Below are 21,802 nucleotides of genomic sequence, written 5' to 3' on the forward strand. Positions count from 1 at the left end.
CCTTTCCCCCTGCCTCCCTGCCTGTCTCCCTGCATTTCACCCTGCCTTCCTGTCTTCCTGCTTGTCACCCTGCCTACCTGTCTCCCTGCCTGCCTTTTCCCCTGCCTTCCTGCCTTTCTCCCTGCCTGCCTGCCCCCCTGTCTCCCTGCCTGTTTCTCTGCCTGCCTTTCTCCCTGAATGTCTTCCAGCCTGCCTGCCTGACTCCCTGCCAGCCTCTCCCTGACTGCCTGTCTGTCTCCCGGGTTGCCTGTCTATCTCACTGTCTCCCTGCCTGTCTGTCTATCTGTCTCACTGCCTGTCTGTCTATCTGTTTCCCTGCCTGCCTGCCTACCTGCCTGCCTGGCTGCCTGTCTGTGTCTCCCTCCCTCCCTACCTGCCTGCCTGTCTTCCTGCCTGCCTGTCTCCCTCCTTCCTTTCCTCCCTGCCTGTCTCCCTCCTTCCTTCCTTCCCTGCCTGTCTCCCTCCTTCCTTCCCTCCCTCCCTGTCCCTCTGCCTGCCTGCCTGCCTGTCTCCCTCCTTCCTTCCCTCCCTGCCTGTCTCCCTCCTTCCTTCCCTCCCTCCCTGCCTGTCTCCCTCCTTCCTTCCCTCCCTCCCTGTCCCTCTGACTGCCTGCCTGCCTGCATCCCTGCCTGTCTCCCTGCCTGCCTGTCTCCCTCCTTCCTTCCCTCCCTGCCTGTCTCCCTCCTTCCTTCCCTCCCTCCCTGCCTGTCTCCCTCCTTCCTTCCCTCCCTCCCTGTCCCTCTGCCTGCCTGCCTGCCTCCCTGCCTGTCTCCCTGCCTGCCTGTCTCCCTCCTTCCCTCCCTGCCTGTCTCCCTCCTTCCTTCCCTCCCTCCTGTCCCTCTGCCTGCCTGCCTGTCTCCCTGCCTGCCTGTCTCCCTCCTTCCTTCCCTCCCTCCTGTCCTGCCTGCCTGTCTCCCTCCTTCCCTCCCTGCCTGTCTCACTGCCTGCCTGTCTCCCTCCTTCCTTCCCTCCCTCCTGTCCCTCTGCCTGCCTGCCTGCCTGTCTCCCTGCCTGCTGTCTCCCTCCTTCCCTCCCTGCCTGTCTCCCTCCTTCCTTCCCTCCCTCCTGTCCCTCTGCCTGCCTGCCTGTCCCTCTGCCTGCCTGCCTGTCTCCCTGCCTGCCTGTCTCCCTCCTTCCCTCCCTGCCTGTCTCCCTCCTTCCTTCCCTCCCCCCTGTCCCTCTGCCTGCCTGCCTCCCTGCCTGTCTCCCTCCCTGCCTGTCTCCCTCCTTCCTTCCCTCCCTCCCTCCTGAACCTCTGCCTACCTGCCTGTCTCCCTCCTTCCCTCCCTGCCTGTCTCCTTCCTTCCTTCCCTCCCCCTGTCCCTCTGCCTGCCTGTCTCCCTCCTTCCCTCCCTGCCTGTCTCCCTCCTTCCTTCCCTCCCCCCTGTCCCTCTGCCTGCCTGCCTGTCTCCCTCCCTGCCTGTCTCCCTCCTTCCTTCCCTCTCTGCCTGTCTCCCTCCTTCCTTCCCTCCCTCCCTCCTGTCCCTCTGCCTACCTGCCTGTCTCCCTCCTTCCTTCCCTCCCTCCCTCCTGTCCCTCTGCCTACCTGCTTGTCTCCCTCCTTCCCTCCCTGCCTGTCTCCTTCCTTCCTTCCCTCCCTCCTGTCCCTCTGCCTGCCTGCCTTCCCAGCCAATCTCTTTCCCTCCCATTGTCACGCGCTTTACCACTGGAACGACTTGCTGCTGCTTTTTCCCCACTACAAAACTCGGATACATTTCATATTCGCTATTTTTCTATTTATTTATATCTCCACGTTTCCCATGAACAATTAAGCAATAAGGAAAAGGGGGAAAATGAAGTCTTTTCTGAATGCCTTGAAGAAAGAAGGTAAGCAGTGATACTTGAGCTAGAGGTTTCTTTAATGGGTTTTGAAGGCTTCCAGTGTTTTGAGTGGTTACTGATACTTTGTGTGGCATATAGAAACTGAGAGAGTGGATTCTATTGTTTATGCCTTTAGGTTAATCACTGATATCATAGTGTTGTTGTTTCTTACAGGTTAGGAGCTTGTTGATATTTGTTAAATTATTGAATCCATATTAGTTACCGTATCATAACTCCTTTTGTTTATATAAATACTGATGTTTGCTTTCATAACCACTTGAAAGAATCTCAAGAGAATGTTAACTATTTTGGCCCACATTGTAGATATGTGTATACCAGAGAAAATATTAGAGTAGAGCCTACTGTACTGTACTGTACTGTATATCATAGAACATATGAGAGTAGAGCCTACTGTACTGTACTGTACTGTACTGTACTGTATATCATAGAACATATGAGAGTAGAGCCTACTGTACTGTACTGTACTGTACTCTACTGTACTGTACTGTATATCATAGAACATATGAGAGTAGAGCCTACTGTACTGTACTGTACTGTATATCATAGAACATATGAGAGTAGAGCCTACTGTACTGTACTGTACTGTACTGTACTGTATATCATAGAACATATGAGAGTAGAGCCTACTGTACTGTACTGTACTGTACTCTACTGTACTGTACTGTATATCATAGAACATATGAGAGTAGAGCCTACTGTACTGTACTGTACTGTATATCATAGAACATATGAGAGTAGAGCCTACTGTACTGTACTGTACTGTACTGTACTGTACTGTATATCATAGAACATATGAGAGTAGAGCCTACTCTACTGTACTGTACTGTATATCATAGAACATATGAGAGTAGAGCCTACTCTACTGTACTGTACTGTATATCATAGAACATATGAGAGTAGAGCCTACTCTACTGTACTGTACTGTATATCATAGAACATATGAGAGTAGAGCCTACTCTACTGTACTGTACTGTATATCATAGAACATATGAGAGTAGAGCCTACTCTACTGTACTGTACTGTATATCATAGAACATATGAGAGTAGAGCCTACTCTACTGTACTGTACTGTATATCATAGAACATATGAGAGTAGAGCCTACTCTACTGTACTGTACTGTATATCATAGAACATATGAGAGTAGAGCCTACTGTACTGTACTGTACTGTATATCATAGAACATATGAGAGTAGAGCCTACTCTACTCTACTGTATTGTACTGTACTGTATATCATAGAACATATGAGAGTAGAGCCTACTCTACTGTACTCTACTGTACTGTACTGTACTGTACTGCACTATAATGTACTGTATACTAGATAACATATGAGAGTAGAGCCTACTATACTGTACTGTACTGTACTGTACTGTACTGTACTGTATACCAGATAACATATGAGAGTAGAGCCTACTATACTGTACTGTACTGTACTGTACTGTACTGTACTGTACTGTATACCAGATAACATATGAGAGTAGAGCCTACTATACTGTACTGTACTGTACTGTACTGTACTGTACTGTATACCAGATAACATATGAGAGTAGAGCCTACTGTACTGTACTGGACTGGACTGTACTGTACTGTATACCAGAGTAAATCAGTCAATAATCTACCAGTCAATAGTCTACCAGTCAATAATCTACCAGTCAGTAGTCTACCAGTCAATAATCTACCTGTCAGTAGTCTACCAGTCAATAGTCTACCAGTCAATAGACTACCAGTCAATAATCTACCAGTCAGTAGTCTACCAGTCAATAGTCTACCAGTCAATAGACTACCAGTCAATAATCTACCAGTCAGTAGTCTACCAGTCAGTAGTCTACCAGTCAATAGACTACCAGTCAATAGTCTACCAGTCAATAGTCTACCAGTCAATAGTCTACCAGTCAATAGACTACCAGTCAATAATCTACCAGTCAGTAGTCTACCAGTCAGTAGTCTACCAGTCAATAGTCTACCAGTCAATAATCTACCAGTCAGTAGTCTACCAGTCAATAGTCTACCAGTCAATAGACTACCAGTCAATAATCTACCAGTCAGTAGTCTACCAGTCAGTAGTCTACCAGTCAATAGTCTACCAGTCAATAATCTACCAGTCAGTAGTCTACCAGTCAATAGTCTACCAGTCAATAATCTACCAGTCAGTAGTCTACCAGTCAATAGTCTACCAGTCAATAGCCTACCAGTCAAATCAAATCAAATGTATTTATATAGCCCTTCTTACATCAGCTGATATCTCAAAGTGCTGTACAGAAACCCAGCCTAAAACCCCAATCAGCATTAAATGCAGGTGTAGAAGCACGGTGGCTAGGAAAAACTCCCTAGAAAGGCAAAAACCTAGGAAGAAACCTAGAGAGGAACCAGGCTATGAGGGGTGGCCAGTCCTCTTCTGGCTGTGCTGGGTGGAGATTATAACAGAACATGGCCAAGTTGTTCAAATGTTCATAAATTACCAGCATGGTCAAATAATAAAAATCGCAGTAGTTGTCGAGGGTGCAGCAAGTCAGCACCTCAGGAGTAAATGTCAGTTGGCTTTTCATAGCCGATCATTAAGAGTATCTCTACCGCTCCTGCTGTCTCTAGAGAGTTGAAAACAGCAGGTCTGGGACAGGTAGCACATCCGGAGAACAGGACAGGGTTCCATAGCCGCAGGCAGAACAGTTGAAACTAGAGCAGCAGCACGGCCAGGTGGACTGGGGACAGCAAGGAGTCATCATGCCAGGTAGTCCTGAGGCATTGTCCTAGGGCTCAGGTCCTCCGAGAGAGCGAAAGAGAGAGAGAAAGAGAGAATTAGAGAGAGCATACTTAAGTTTACACAGGACACCGAATAAGACAGGAGAAGTACTCCAGATATAACAGACTGATCCTAGCCCCCCGACACTTAAACTACTACAGCATAAATACTGGAGGCTGAGACAGGAGGGGTCAGGAGACACTGTGGCCCCATCCGATGATACCCCCGGACAGGGCCAAACAGGCAGGATATAACCCCACCCACTTTGCCAAAGCACAGCCTCCACACCATTGGAGGTATATCTTCGACCACCATCCTGAGACAAGGCCGAGTATAGCCCACAGTATAGTCTTCCAGTAATTAGTCTACCAGGCAATAGTCTACCAGTCAAAAGGCTACCAGTCAATAGTGTACCAGTCAAAGGCTACCAGTCAATAGTCTACCAGTTAATAATCTATCAGTCAATAGTGTACCTGTCAAAAGGCTACCAGTCAATAGTCTACTAGTCAAAAGGCTACAAGTCAAAAGTTACCAGTCAATTGTCTACCAGTCAATAGTCTACCAGTCAATTGTCTACCAGTCAATAGTCTACCAGTCAATAGTCTACCAGTCAATAGTCTACCAGTCAATTGTCTACCAGTCAATAGTCTACCAGTCAATTGTCCACCAGTCAATAGTCTACCAGTCAATTGTCTACCAGTCAATAGTCTACCAGTCAATAGTCTACTAGTCAAAAGACTACCAGTTAATAATCTATCAGTCAATAGTCTACAAGGCAATAGTCTACCAGTCAATAGACTACCAGTCAATAGTCTACCAGTCAATAATCTACCAATCAATAGTCTACCAGTCAAAGGCTACCAGTCAAAAGTCTACCAGTCAATAGTCTCCCAGTCAAAGGCTACCAGTCAATAATCTACCAGTCAATAATCTACCAGTCAATAGTCTTTTTGTCAAAAGGCTACCAGTCAATAATCTACCAGTCAATAGTCTACCAGTCAATAGTCTACCAGTCAATAATCTTCCAGTCAATAGTCTACCAGTCAATAATCTACCAGTCAATAATCTACCAGTCAATAGTCTACCAGTCAATAGTCTTTTTGTCAAAAGGCTACCAGTCAATAGTCTACCAGTCAAAGGCTACCAGTCAATAATCTACCAGTCAATAGTCTACCAGTCAAAGGCTACCAGTCAATAATCTACCAGTCAATAGTCTCCCAGTCAAAGGCTACCAGTCAATAATCTACCAGTCAATAGTCTCCCAGTCAAAGGCTACCAGTCAATAATCTACCAGTCAATAGTCTACCAGTCAATAGTCTACCAGTCAATAATCTACCAGTCAATAGTCTACCAGTCAATAGTCTACCAGTCAGTAGTCTACCAGTCAATAATCTACCAGTCAATAGTCTCCCAGTCAAAGGCTACCAGTCAATAATCTACCAGTCAATAGTCTACCAGTCAGTAATCTACCAGTCAATAGTCTACCAGTCAATAGTCTACCAGTCAATAATCTACCAGTCAATAGTCTCCCAGTCAAAGGCTACCAGTCAATAGTCTACCAGTCAATAGTCTACCAGTCAATAATCTACCAGTCAATAGTCTCCCAGTCAAAGGCTACCAGTCAATAATCTACCAGTCAATAGTCTACCAGTCAGTAATCTACCAGTCAATAGTCTACTAGTCAATAGTCTACCAGTCAATAATCTACCAGTCAATAGTCTACCAGTCAATAATCTACCAGTCAATAGTCTACCAGTCAATAATCTACCAGTCAATAGTCTACCAGTCAAAGGCTACCAGTCAATAGTCTCCCAGTCAAAGGCTACCAGTCAATAATCTACCAGTCAATAGTCTACCAGTCAATAATCTACCAGTCAATAGTCTACCAGTCAATAGTCTACCAGTCAATAATCTACCAGTCAACAGTCTACCAGTCAATAGTCTACCAGTCAATAATTTACCAGTCAGTAGTCTACCAGTCAAAGGCTACCAGTCAATAGTCTACCAGTCAATAGTCTACCAGTCAATAGTCTACCAGTCAATAGTCTACCAGTCAATAGTCTACCAGTCAATAGTCTACCAGTGCGGCAAGTGCTGCTGGCTGCTGGTAAGCTTTCTTGACTTGGACATATTTTTTTGCCAACAGATGGCTAACCTTTGTTTAACCAGCTAAACAGCTGCTCTTAGCAAAAATGTGTTTGTAGTTACTTTTCTAGCAATTTGGCTGTCAAAATAATGACATACTATTTACTAAATCTAGTAATTTTTAAATGTTGATTACTTCTCCTTGCCATTATCATTCACCTGATGATAGGACACGTTTTTTTGCTAACATTTGATGGGGGTCCCTGGGTCGCTGGTTTGTCAAAGAGGGGGTCCCTGGGTCGCTGGTTTGTCAAAGAGGGGGTCGCTGGTTTGCCAAAGAGGGGGTCCCTGGGCAAGAAAAGGTTGAAAACCTCTGATGTAGATCCATACATATCACCAATCTTTAATTAGCTATGGCTATGCTGTTGATGATAGGCCATCCAGATATCAGCATTAGTGGGGTGGAGAGGGGGTGGGACCTGCCATTGGGGGTTGGACATGTGACCTTTCCTCTCAATGCAGCATGTACCTACTCTATATTATGATGCATTCCATAGGTACAGTCACAGTTTTGAGGGGTTATCGCTTTAAATTGTGCTTTTGAGAGTCTTGCACACATACTGAGGCCTTTTGGAAGAGGTATTCTTGAGAGGCCTTTTTTATAGAACCTTCTCCTATGACAGTACGGTTGTTTTCTTTTCCAAAGCAGTGTCATCTCTCTCACACAGTGGCCAATCATCTCTGGGTTCAACCCTATATTGCTGTATACAAGCCTCTTATTCCTCCCTGGTATTTAGTAGGCAGCAGAGAAATAAACATCATCATTAATCATGCTTCAGCTGTGTGAGCCGAGCACTGCATCAAACGCAGGGGAATTCCACCAAGGCTCTTATTATAGCTTGAGTTGAATAGAAGTTCTCTCCTCCTCCGCCAGGCAGCCAGGCAGCCTGCTCTGAGCCTGTGAGACCAGCTAGTTAGGAGCTCTCATTGCATCTCCACTAAGGCACAATTATGCTTATTAATACCTCAAGGTTAGAGACTACCTTTGGTTCTCTATTGAACCCAAATAAGAGGTGTGCGTGTGTGTGTGTGTGTGTGTGTGTGTGTGTGTGTGTGTGTGTGTGTGTGTGTGTGTGTGTGTGTGTGTGTGTGTGTGTGTGTGTGTGTGTGTGTGAGTGTGTGTGTGTGTGTGTGTGTGTGTGTGTTTGTGGGGGGGGTGTTCGTGTGCAGGAGAGAGAGAGAGCGAGAGAGATCGAAATACCACTTATTCTGTTATTCAACCAGCTTATTTTGGAGGAACAATGTTGAAATGATGAAATTATTATGTAATATTTCTCCATGTTGAAACCTGTTCTAACCCCCCCCCCCCCCCCCCCCCCCCCTCTCTCCCTCCGTCCCCCCCCCCCCCCCTCTCCCTCCGTCCCTCCCTTCAGTGCCTTTCAAGGAGGCGCCGGCCCAACCCACCCGGCGCCAGCAGGCCCCACGGAGTACACTAGCTGCTCCACGGTCTATGCTCCTACGCTCCAACAGCGACAACAACCTGAACGTGAACAACCGGTCACCCCTGTCCTCGCCGTGCCACTCTCCCCTTCGTAGCCTCTCCCCCCGTCGGCCCCAGCAGCAGCAGATGCCCAGCCCCAATGGAACAGTCAGGACCATGGGGAAGGGGGCTCCCCGCCCTCCCCGTTCACGTTCGCCCTCCCTGGGGCGCCTGGGGGAGGAGACACCCAGACAGATCCCCCAGCGCCAGCCCAGGTCAGTCACCAAACAGAATTTGAATTATACATTGACTCTTGAGGGCCCCCAACGTCTCTTGCGGGTGCCCAAAGCTGAAATCATGGAATTTTTTTATGGGGGTCCATAATGACATGATAATTCCCAACCTATTATTTGAACAATGTTACGTACCAACTTTAGGATACACTGATATAGGGTGTCACTTTCCAAAAAGTGCCCTCAATACAGAACCTGCTATTAGGAGTATTTTGGCCCCAAAAATCTGGCCCAAAAGTCCCTGGAGTACATGGCAGCTTGGGGAATAGAGGAAGATTTGTCACACTCACTGAAAGTCTGATCCGTCTTTCATGAAAATGTGGATGGATGGATGTGTATGCATGGATGTGGATGGATGGATGGATGTGTATGGATGGATGTGGATGGATGGATGTGGATGGATGGATGGATGTGGATGGATGTGGATGGATGGATGTGTATGCATGGATGTGTATGCATGGATGTGGATGGATGGATGTGGATGGATGGATGTGTATGCATGGATGTGGATGGATGGATGTGGATGGATGTGGATGGATAGATGTGTATGCATGGATGTGTATGCATGGATGTGGATGGATGGATGTGGATGGATGGATGTGTATGGATGGATGTGGATGGATGGATGTGTATGGATGGATGTGGATGGATGGATGTGTATGGATGGATGTGGATGGATGGATGTGGATGGATGGATGGATGTGGATGGATGGATGTGGATGGATGGATGGATGTGTATGGATGGATGTGGATGGATGGATGTGGATGGATGGATGGATGTGGATGGATGGATGTGGATGGATGGATGTGGATGGATGGATGTGGATGGATGGATGTGTATGGATGGATGTGGATGGATGGATGTGGATGGATGGATGGATGTGGATGGATGGATGGATGTGTATGCATGGATGTGGATGGATAGATGTGTATGCATGGATGTGGATGGATGGATGTGGATGGATGGATGTGGATGGATGGATGTGTATGCATGGATGTGGATGGATGGATGTGTATGGATGGATGTGGATGGATGGATGTGTATGGATGGATGTGGATGGATGGATGTGTATGCATGGATGTGGATGGATGTTGACCCATGAGATGCTAGACGTGCTCAACCGTCGGTCCAATCAGTCTCTCTTAATCTTTTTATTGCAGTGGGCTAAATCAGGGTCACACTGAGTGTTTCTTGGTAGCATTAAACAAATCTACTTTGAAACAAAAGTATACACCTCACACACAGGGTTAAAACAAATAAAACCAAACCGTTGGACACCGGATTTTCGGCATATTTGGTTTATTAATTAAGAAATTATGAAAAATATGAATAACGCTAGGTATTTTGATTGCAGGAAAGGGATCTATGTTGTGGATGTTGGAGTGGACGTTTGTGTTTTAGACAGTTGTCTGGAGGATTGAGAAGGAGAGGAAGGGGAGGGTTTGTTGTGTTGGGATCAGTTGAGGTCGTGCACCCTAATCCCTAAATAGTGATTAGGTGTATATAGGGAATAGGGGACAAATTACAGCCCCCTCGGTTTATGTGTATGGATTCTGCAACTTCTTTGTGTTGTGTTCACGTCTTTTAGAATAGTGCACATCTGTCATTGTCACCCTAATATACCACCATATTTGAGTAGAGATCAGTTTTGGTCCATGTTAACGTCCATTTCTTCCTTTGTATTTAGAGATAAAGTGTGTGTGTGTGTGTGTGTGTGTGTGTGTGTGTGTGTGTGTGTGAATCTTCTCACCTAGCAGGGGGGTCTATGGAGAGCACAGCATGCTCAGTAAGTGGGCCATGCCAATTACTCACTGCTAACGTTAAAGGAAAAAGAAAATGAATCTAAATTGAATCTAAAAATGACAGGAATCACACAAGTGATCCCATGAAAATTTGACCTTTTCTCCCCTTTGCTTTCCCGTGTTCACCCCTTATTCACCCCTTGTTCAGTCCGTGTTCAGCCCTTGTTCAGCCCTTGTTCAGTCCGTGTTCAGCCCGTGTTCAGCCCGTGTTCACCCCTTATTCACCCCTTGTTCAGTCCGTGTTCAGCCCTTGTTCAGTCCGTGTTCAGCTCGGGCAATCAGTCTGTATAAGGACTTGTTGTGATTGCCTCACATGCCTCCTCTCATACGGGTGAGCAGGCTTACTGGCGTATGAATACATTATTACTGGCACCATTACTTCTTACTGGTGTATGAATACATTATTACTGGCACCATTACTGGTGTATGAATACATTATTACTGGAACCTTACTGGTGTATGAATACATTATTACTGGCACCATTACTGGTGAATGAATACATTATTACTGGCACCACTACTGCTTACTGGTGTATGAATACATTATTTCTGGCACCACTACTGCTTACTGGTGTATGAATACATTATTACTGGCACCACTACTGCTTACTGGTGTATGAATACATTATTACTGGAACCTTATTGGTGTATGAATACATTATTACTGGCACCGTTACTGGCGTATTAATACGTTATTACTGGCACTGTTACTGGCGTATTATTAATACATTATTACTGGCACCGTTACTGGCGTATTAATACATTATTACTGGCACCGTTACTGGCGTATTAATACATTATTACTGGCACCGTTACTGGCGTATTAATACATTATTACTGGCACCGTTACTGCCTACTGGTGTATGAATACATTATTACTGGCACCACTACTGCTTACTGGTGTATGAATACATTATTACTGGCACCATTACTGGTTTATGAATACATTATTACTGGAACCTTACTGGTGTATGAATACATTATTACTGGCACCACTACTGCTTACTGGTGTATGACTACATTATTACTGGAACCTTATTGGTGTATGAATACATTATTACTGGCACCATTACTGCTTACTGGCGTATGAATACATTATTACTGGAACCTTATTGGTGTATGAATACATTATTACTGGCACCATTACTGCTTACTGGTGTATGAATACATTATTACTGGAACCTTACTGGTGTATGAATACATTATTACTGGAACCTTACTGGTGTATGAATACATTATTAATGGCACCATTACTGCTTACTGGTGTATGAATACATTATTACTGGCACATTACTGGTGTATGAATACATTATTACTGGAACCTTACTGGTGTATGAATACATTATTAATGGCACCACTACTGCTTATTGGTGTATGAATACATTATTACTGGAACCTTATTGGTGTATGAATACATTATTACTGGCACCGTTACTGGCGTATTAATACGTTATTACTGGCACTGTTACTGGCGTATTAATACATTATTACTGGCACCGTTACTGGCGTATTAATACATTATTACTGGCACCGTTACTGGCGTATTAATACATTATTACTGGCACCGTTACTGGCGTATTAATACATTATTACTGGCACCGTTACTGCTTACTGGCGTATGAATACATTATTACTGGTACCTTATTGGTGTATACATACATTATTACTGACACTGTTACTGCTTCCTGGCATATTAATACATTATTACTGGCACCGTTACTGGCGTATTAATACATTATTACTGGCACCGTTACTGGAGTGCAGCAGTTAAAATGGGACACTGCTATTTCCTCCCTAGTTACAGGAGTGGTTGCTAAGGCCATTACTACAGTATGGTGCATATGTGTTTCAACTACTAGCTAGCCTACTCCAAGTATATTAGATCATATCCTCTAACTGCAGACCAACAGCTGTAGTGTATTTCATATGTGATGTGATAATTGATGGTTGCTATTACAGTACTGTTGTCTGGACAAACACGATTCAACCTTGCTCTCTCTATCAAGGCCATGGAAAATAAATGCTTATACTGTCTCAGAAATGTACTTGATAATAGACCTCCTCTCAAGGTTTACATACATAACTATCAAACAAAGTTTACAAGTAAAGGCCATTTAGTCTATAGTCTTTTTGTACCTATTTCCATGAAAAGCGGATATATCCTAAAAATGTTAAATTATTTTCCATGACAGTGAGTGTTACATATCCGCTCTGAGGAGGATTATGATGATGATGATGATGATGATGGACGCTCATATTTTCTTTACTTCAGCATGGCAGTAGATTAAAAATGGACTCATTATGACAATACTCATTATGACAATGCTCATTATGACAATGCTCATTATGACAATACTCATTATGACAATACTCATTATGACAATACTCATTATGACAATACTCATTATGACAATACTCATTATGACAATACTCATTATGACAATGCTCATTATGACAATACTCATTATGACAATACTCATTATGACAATGCTCATTATGACAATGCTCATTATGACAATACTCATTATGACAATGCTCATTATGACAATACTCATTATGACAATACTCATTATGACAATACTCATTATGACAATACTCATTATGACAATACTCATTATGACAATACTCATTATGACAATACTCATTATGACAATGCTCATTATGACAATACTCATTATGACAATACTCATTATGACAATACTCATTATGACAATACTCATTATGACAATACTCATTATGACAATGCTCATTATGACAATACTCATTATGACAATGCTCATTATGACAATACTCATTATGACAATGCTCATTATGACAATGCTCATTATGACAATACTCATTATGACAATACTCATTATGACAATACTCATTATGACAATGCTCATTATGACAATGCTCATTATGACAATACTCATTATGACAATGCTCATTATGACAATACTCATTATGACAATGCTCATTATGACAATACTCATTATGACAATACTCATTATGACAATGCTCATTATGACAATACTCATTATGACAATACTCATTATGACAATGCTCATTATGACAATGCTCATTATGACAATGCTCATTATGACAATACTCATTATGACAATACTCAAACACAACCATTGGCTGCTGTGCAGGAACTATTTTCATCCTGTTCTTGTTTTACATAAATACAGTGCCTTGCAAAAGTATTCATCCCCCTTGCCAATGTTTCCTATTTTGTTGCATTACAACCTGTAATTTGAACTTATTTTTATTTGGATTTCATGTAATTGACATACACAAAATTGTCCAAATTTGTGAAATGAAGTGAAAAAAATGTTTTTTTCAAAAAATGAAAAATTATAAAAAAACTGAAAAGTGGTGTGTGCATATGTATTCACCCCCTTTGTTCTGTTCGGAAAGGCCCCAGAGTCTGCAACACCACTAAGCAAGGCGCACAACCAAGCAGCACCATGAAGATCAAGGAGCTCTCCAAACAGGTCAGGGACAAAGTTGTGGGGAAGTACAGATCAGGGTTGGGTTCTTAAAAAATATCCGTAACTTTGAACATCCCACGGAGCACCAATAAATCCATTATTAAAAAATGGAAAGAATATGGCACCACAACAAACCTGCCAGGAAAGGGCTGCCCAGGATGGCATCAGTCAGAGAGGCAACAAAGAGACCAAAGATAACCCTGAAGGAGCTGCAAAGCTCCACAAGGGAGACTGGATTATCTGTCCACTTTAAGCCGTACACTCCACAGAGCTGGGCTTTAGGGAAGAGTGGCCAGAAAAAAAGCCATTGCTTATTAAAGAAAAAAATAAGCAAACACGTTTGGTGTTCGCCAAAAGGCACTTGGGAGACTCCCAAACATATGGAAGAAGGTACTCTGGTCAGATGAGTCTAAAATTTAGCTTTTTGGCCTTCAATTCTGAACAGTTTCCCAGTCCCTGCCGATGAAAAACATCCCCACAGCATGATGCTGCCACCGCCATGCTTCACTGTTTGGTATTTTCGGGGTGATGAGAGGTGTTGAGTTTGCGCAAGACATAGTGTTTCCCTTGATGGATTGATGGATGGCGCTAAATACAGGGAAAGTCTTGAGGGAAACTTGTTTCAACCTTCCAGAGATTTGAGTCTGGGATGGAGTTTCACCTTCCAGCAGGACAATGACCCTAAGCATACTGCTAAAGCAACACTTGAGTGATTTAAGGGGAAACATAAAAATGTATTGGAATGGCCTAGTCAAAGCCAAGACCTCAATCCAATTGAGAATATGTGGTAAAGAAAGATTTAAAGATTGCCGTACACCAGCGGAACCCATCCAACTTGAAGGAGCTGGAGCAGTTTTGCCTTGAAGAATGGGCAAAAATGCCAGTGGCTAGATGTGCCAAGCTTATGGAGACATACCCCATTGGCGATGTCCTACCCACAGCAACTATTAAAACATTCCACAACCAGAAACCGTGGATTGATGGCAACATTCACCCAAAACTGAAAGCGCGAACCACTGCTTTTAACCAGGGCAAGGTGACCGGAGACATGACCGAATACAAACAGTGTAGCTATTCCCTCCGCAAGGCAATCAAACAGGCTAAGCGTCAGTATAGAGACAAAGTAGAGTCGCAATTCAATGGCTCAGACACAAGAGGTATGTGGCAGGGTCTACAGTCAATCACGGATTACAAAAAGAAAACCAGCCCCGTCGCGATCCAGGATGTCTTGCTCCCAGACAGACTAAACAACTTCTTTGCTCGCTTTGAGGACAATACAGTGCCACTGACACGGCCCGCTACCAAAACCTGCGGACTCTCCTTCACTGCAGTAAAACATTTAAACATGTTAACCCTCGCAAAGCTGCAGGCCCAGACGGTATCCCCAGCCGCGTCCTCAGAGCATGCGCAGACTAGCTGGCTGGTGTTTTTACGGACATATTCAATCAATCCTTATCCCAGTATGCTGTTCCCACATGCTTCAAGAGGGCCATCATTGTTCCTGTTCCCAAGAAAGCTAAGGTAACAGAGCTAACTGACTACCGCCGCGCAGCACTCACTTCCGTCATTATGAAGTTCTTTGAGAGACTAGTCAAGGACCATATCACCTCCACCCTACCTGACACCATAGACCAACTCCAATTTGCTTACCGCCCCAATAGGTCCACAGATGACGCAATCGCAACCACACTTCACACTGCCCTAACCCATCTGGACAAGAGGAATACCTATGTGAGAATGCTGTTCATCGACTACACCTCATCATTTAACACCATATTACCCTCCAAACTCATCATCAAGCTCGAGAACCTGGGTCTCGACCCCGCCCTGTGCAACTGGGTACTGGACTTCCTGGCGGGCCGTCCCCAGGTGGTGAGGGTAGGTAACACCATCTCCACCCCACTGATCCTCAACACTGGGGCCCCACAAGGGTGCATTCTGAGCCCTCTCCTGTACTCCCTGTTCACCCACGACTGCGTGGCCATGCACTTCCTCCAACTCAATCATCAAGTTTGCAGACGACACTACAGTGGTAGGCTTGATTATCAACAACGACGAGACGGCCTACAGGGAGGAGGTGAGGGCCCTCGGAGTGTGGTGTCAGGAAAATAACCTCACACTCAATGTCAACAAAACAAAGGAGATGATCGTGGACTTCAGGAAACAGCAGAGGGATCACCCCCCTATCCACATTGACGGGACAGTAGTCGGCGTACACATCACGGACAAACTGAATTGGTCCACCCACATAGACTGCGTGGTGAAGAAGGCGCAGTAGCTCCTCTTCAACCTCAGAAGGCTGAAGAAATTTGGCTTGTCACCAAAAGACCTCACAAACTTTTCCAGATGCACAATCGAGAGCATCCTGTCGGGCTGTATCACCGCCTGGTACGGCAACTGCTCCGCCCACAAACATAAGGCTCTCCAGAGGGTAGTGAGGTCTGCTCAACGCATCACCGGGGGCAAACTACCTGCCCTCCAGGACACCTACACCACCCGATGTCACAGGAAGGCCATAAAGATCATCGAGGACAACAACCACCCGAGCCACTGCCTGTTCACCCCGCTATCATCCAGAAGGCGAGGTCAGTACAGGTGCATCAAAGCAGGGACCGAGAGACTGAAAAACAGCTTCTATCTCAAGGACATCAGACTGTTAAGCAGCCACCACTAACATTGAGTACATGTAAGAAAAATATCACTAGCCACTTTAAACAGTGCCACTTAATATAATGTTTACATACCGTACATTACTCATCTCATATGTATATACTGTACTCTATACCATCTACTGCATCTTGCCTATGCCGTTCTGTACCATCACTCATTCATATATCTTTATGTACACATTCTTCATCCCTTTACACTTGTGTGTATAAGGTAGCTGTTGTGAAATTGTTAGGTTAGACTACTCGTTGGTTAGCATTTCGCTACACTCACATTAACATCTGCTAACCATGTGTATGTGACAAATACAATTTGATTTGATATGATTAGGCCTATGCATTCATAGCCTATGAAGTGTGTAGCGTATACAGTAAGGTGGATTAAACTCTCAATATTTGATGCTATAGATACACAAAAACATAATGTAATGTAAATGCCAGTATTGTTGGATGAGAACCTATAGTGCTTCACACACAGTGGGAGCTAAAGCAGAGGATATATGCTATGCAATGTTATGCTTGGTAGTTAGCATGAGGGATGACTTTGACTGTGACTTTGACATAAACTCTAGTGATTTCCATAGTAGGCTACCTTGTACCTACCTACAGTTAAACAGCTAGGTACCTACAGTGATGCTACAGTATGCTAGGTAGTTAGCATGAGGGATGCAGAGTATGCTATGCTAGGTAGTTAGCATGAGGGATGCAGAGTATGCTATGCTAGGTAGTTAGCATGAGGGATGCAGAGTATGCTATGCTAGGTAGTTAGCATGAGGGATGCAGATTATGCTATGCTAGGTAGTTAGCATGAGGGATGCAGATTATGCTATGCTAGGTAGTTAGCATGAGTGATGCAGATTATACTATGCTAGGTAGTTAGCATGAGCGAAGCAGAGTATTCTATGCTAGGTAGTTAGCATTAGGGATGCCTTTGGCTGTGACTTTGACAGAGTCTCTATGGAGGCTTATTAATGAGGCAGCAGCCACTGAGGGCATGTGGAGCTGCTCTTCTCCTCTCCTCTGGCCCACTTTCTCGCTCTCTGCTGCTCTGCTGGGGCCGCATTTATAAGCAAAAAATATCACACTAAACATCTGCGGCCGCCATTTCTGAAAAGAATCCTTACATATAAAAATATTGAAAAATCAGACCCATCGTCAAACTGTGCGCGTGTGAAAAAGCATTATAACTCTGCCTGTAAAACGCTTATGGTGACAATGACGCCCTTTATTTGCTGTATAATTTGTCACTTTTGGAATTAGGCCACAGCAGTTTCTCAAAGAAATAGCAACGGCAAATTTGATCAAATGGTTTTGGAGGTGTTTTTTAAAATATTTTACTGTAAGCTATTTGGTAACGGACTGTGAGAGTGTCAGCAGAACATTTGAATTCAACGATGTCTTGTGTTGACTTTTCACACAACCTAAATATGCTAGACTGCCCGCGAATTCTGAAACATTGTCAAGGCTACAGAAAATATGAAATTACAGTAGGCTATCTACAGTAGTTGCATACATAATTCAATGTAAAAGATCAACTGTCTGTGCACCTGTTAGTACATTTGACTGTAGGCTATGTTATAAACCACGCTGCCTATGGGATTCATAGGTTAGCCTACACACTAAAAACAAAGGGTTCTAAATAATGCCAAATGAGGGTTATATGGCTAGTAACCATAGCAGATCCCTTTTTGGATCTATTTAGACCTTTTTTTGAAGGTTCTATAAAGAACCATTCTCATAAGTATCTAAATGTAACCTATATGGTGCTATAAAAACCCTTTAATGTTCCATAAAGAGGCATTAAAAACAGTTATAGCACCAAAAAAAAGGTTTGGCTATTGTTTATTGCCCTATATAGAACCCTTTATGGCTCTTTGTAGAACCTTTATGGAGAAAGGTTATTTACAGAACCATTCTCAATCTCAAAGGTTCTTTGTAGATTCTCTTGAAGAACCATACATGTTTTTTTTATATTGGTTAGCCATATTATATTGTTAAAATTCCATAGGTTTTATTATTGTGTTTATTAACTATCGGGAATCAAGGTAAGACTGAGTGAAGTAACAATGTTTATTGTAACAGGGGCAAGTGACAGGTCAAGGTAGGCAGGGTTGGTAATCCAAAGGTACAGGATGGGAGGCAGGCTCAGGTCAGGGACGGGCAGAGTGGTCAGGTAGGTGGGTACAGGGTTAGGACAGGCAAGGGTCAAAAACAGGGAGAATGAGAAAAAGCGAGACTGGGGAAAAACAGGAGCTGAGAGAAAATGCTGGTAGCCTTGAACAAACAAGACGAACTGGCACAGACTGACAGAAAACACAGGTATACAGTGCCTTGCGAAAGTATTCGGCCCCCTTGAACTTTGCGACCTTTTGCCACATTTCAGGCTTCAAACATAAAGATATAAAACTGTATTTTTTTGTGAAGAATCAACAACAAGTGGGACACAATCATGAAGTGGAACGACATTTATTGGATATTTCAAACTTTTTTAACAAATCAAAAACTGAAAAATTGGGCGTGCAAAATTATTCAGCCCCCTTAAGTTAATACTTTGTAGCGCCACCTTTTGCTGTGATTACAGCTGTAAGTCGCTTGGGGTATGTCTCTATCAGTTTTGCACATCGAGAGACTGAATTTTTTTCCCATTCCTCCTTGCAAAACAGCTCGAGCTCAGTGAGGTTGGATGGAGAGCATTTGTGAACAGCAGTTTTCAGTTCTTTCCACAGATTCTCGATTGGATTCAGGTCTGGACTTTGACTTGGCCATTCTAACACCTGGATATTTTTATTTTTGAACCATTCCATTGTAGATTTTGCTTTATGTTTTGGATCATTGTCTTGTTTTGGATCATCATCTCTGTCCCAGTCTCAGGTCTTTTGCAGACTCCATCAGGTTTTCTTCCAGAATGGTCCTGTATTTGGCTCCATCCATCTTCCCATCAATTTTAACCATCTTCCCTGTCCCTGCTGAAGAAAAGCAGGCCCAAACCATGATGCTGCCACCACCATGTTTGACAGTGTGTTCAGGGTGATGAGCTGTGTTGCTTTTACGCCAAACATAACGTTTTGCATTGTTGCCAAAAATCTGACCAGAGCACCTTCTTCCACATGTTTGGTGTGTCTCCCAGGTGGCTTGTGGCAAACTTTAAACAACACTTTTTATGGATATCTTTAAGAAATGGCTTTCTTGCCACTCTTCCATAAAGGCCAGATTTGTGCAATATACGACTGATTGTTGTCCTATGGACAGTCTCCCACCTCAGCTGTAGATCTCTGCAGTTCATCCAGAGTGATCATGGGCCTCTTGGCTGCATCTCTGATCAGTCTTCTCCTTGTATGAGCTGAAAGTTTAGAGGGACAGCCAGGTCTTGGTAGATTTGCAGTGGTCTGATACTCCTTCCATTTCAATATTATCGCTTGCACAGTGCTCCTTGGGATGTTTAAAGCTTGGGAAATCTTTTTGTATCCAAATCCGGCTTTAAACTTCTTCACAACAGTATCTCGGACCTGCCTGGTGTGTTCCTTGTTCTTCATGATGCTCTCTGCGCTTTTAACGGACCTCTGAGACTATCACGGTGCAGGTGCATTTATACAGAGACTTGATTACACACAGGTGGATTGTATTTATCATCATTAGTCATTTAGGTCAACATTGGATCATTCAGAGATCCTCACTGAACTTCTGGAGAGAGTTTGCTGCACTGAAAGTAAAGGGGCTGAATAATTTAGCACGCCCAATTTTTCAGTTTTTGATTTGTTAAAAAAGTTTGAAATATCCAATAAATGTCGTTCCACTTCATGATTGTGTCCCACTTGTTGTTGATTCTTCACAAAAAAATACAGTTTTATATCTTTATGTTTGAAGCCTGAAATGTGGCAAAAGGTCGCAAGGTTCAAGGGGGCCGAATACTTTCGCAAGGCACTGTAAATACCCAGAGGATAAGTGGTGAAGATGGGCGACACCTGGAGGGGGGTGGAGACTAGGTGAAACAGATCAAGGCGTGACATTAACTAGTTGAATCAGGTGTGCTAGCTCCAGAACAGCTGAGGAGAGAATTGAGAACCACTTCTCAATTGACACAAGGTCATACGTCTTTCACAAGACACCTTCACTGGCCATAGTAATATACAGTATAACAAACCACACCCCAAAACATTCTAATGAGCGGCCACTCCTAGTTTAATTATCACTAAAAGAGTAAATAACCCTTTTGTGAACTCCAACGAGGGGCTCAAAGGGTTCTTTGAGTCATTATGGTTCCATATTTAACCATCACTCTTCCCAAACAATCCTTGGGGAACTCTCTTTTCTTTGTGTGTACAGCAAAAATGTAAATGCATAGCCTATCTATTTACTAGGCTACTAGGCCCAATTAAATGAGAGATGGTAATTTATTGTATGACGACATCAGGAATGCATCACAGAATGAAAAGGTGAGAAACTTATTCTGCAATGGTAATGAAAATAGATTAATGTCTAATTAATTTAGATTCCAATAGCAAAATAGATGAATGTCTAATTAATTTAGATTCCAATAACAAAATACATTGATTTTTGCTTTTCTCACTAATGGCGGCATCTTGTTATCATGTTTTCCTTTATAAAAATATTATTTTATGTTATCTGGCCATGCTTTATGCCAGGTATTTCCAAACTGGGCTACGCGCAATAAAAATGTGATTCACATTTTAAAAAATAAAATACATTTTTGTTAAAAAAACGTTTTATTATTTATTTATTTTATTCACATTTTCCAACAGTCCATTTATATTTTCCAACAGGGCTATACATTTGGGTGAGGTTTTTTTCTTGCCTGACTTGCCTCGTTTCACTGCCAAAAATAAAGTTAAACCATTTAGTGTTCAGCGAAATAACAACACAATGTCAAATACAGGTAACCTAGTCAAATAATTAACATCCAGTCATATTAACAGTTACTCTCTCGCGGGAATTCCACTAACGGTCCGTATGTAGCCAAACGTAGCTGCTGCTCCTTCCGTTTGCTCGAAAATGGATAAATGGTTAAAAAAGTAAGGCCTGCGTCCATAGAGACACATACCAGCTCTACTGGTAGTACTGCTACGACCAGCAGTACTACACCTGCACCTGTTAACGACAAGTTATTCTGCTTCCACGAGCACATCCAATGCTAGCATCAGTAATTCTACATTTGTTGTTAGCCCAGCTAGCATGGACACTAACTGTTGTGAATCTGATGCAGCCGAAGAGCTACTGCCCCCTTACCCGGGAAAGCACCGAACAACAGACAGGGATGTTGGACCATCGAAGAGACGCAAATATGATGAGAACTACGTTGTTTTGGGGTTCACTTATATTGGGAGTAGTGCCTTTTCTCAGCCACAGTGTGTTATATGTGCAAAAATACAATCTCACAACTTGATGAGACCTTCACTCTTG

At 43.4% G+C, this 21,802-nt stretch overlaps 1 protein-coding gene across 1 annotated transcript in view; it reads left to right on the top strand.

Moving 5' to 3' along the window:
* Positions 1-21,802, top strand: part of LOC110502389 (SH3 and multiple ankyrin repeat domains protein 2-like) — a 164,375-nt gene that overhangs the window by 66,518 nt on the left and 76,055 nt on the right. The window contains exon 10 of the mRNA XM_036959148.1: positions 8,100-8,421. Within this exon, the coding sequence (XP_036815043.1) occupies positions 8,100-8,421 (322 nt within the window). The remainder of the gene's footprint in view (positions 1-8,099; positions 8,422-21,802) is intronic.

The sequence above is a fragment of the Oncorhynchus mykiss genome, chromosome 2 (genome assembly GCF_013265735.2).
Source record: "Oncorhynchus mykiss isolate Arlee chromosome 2, USDA_OmykA_1.1, whole genome shotgun sequence".
Lineage (NCBI taxonomy): Eukaryota > Metazoa > Chordata > Actinopteri > Salmoniformes > Salmonidae > Oncorhynchus > Oncorhynchus mykiss.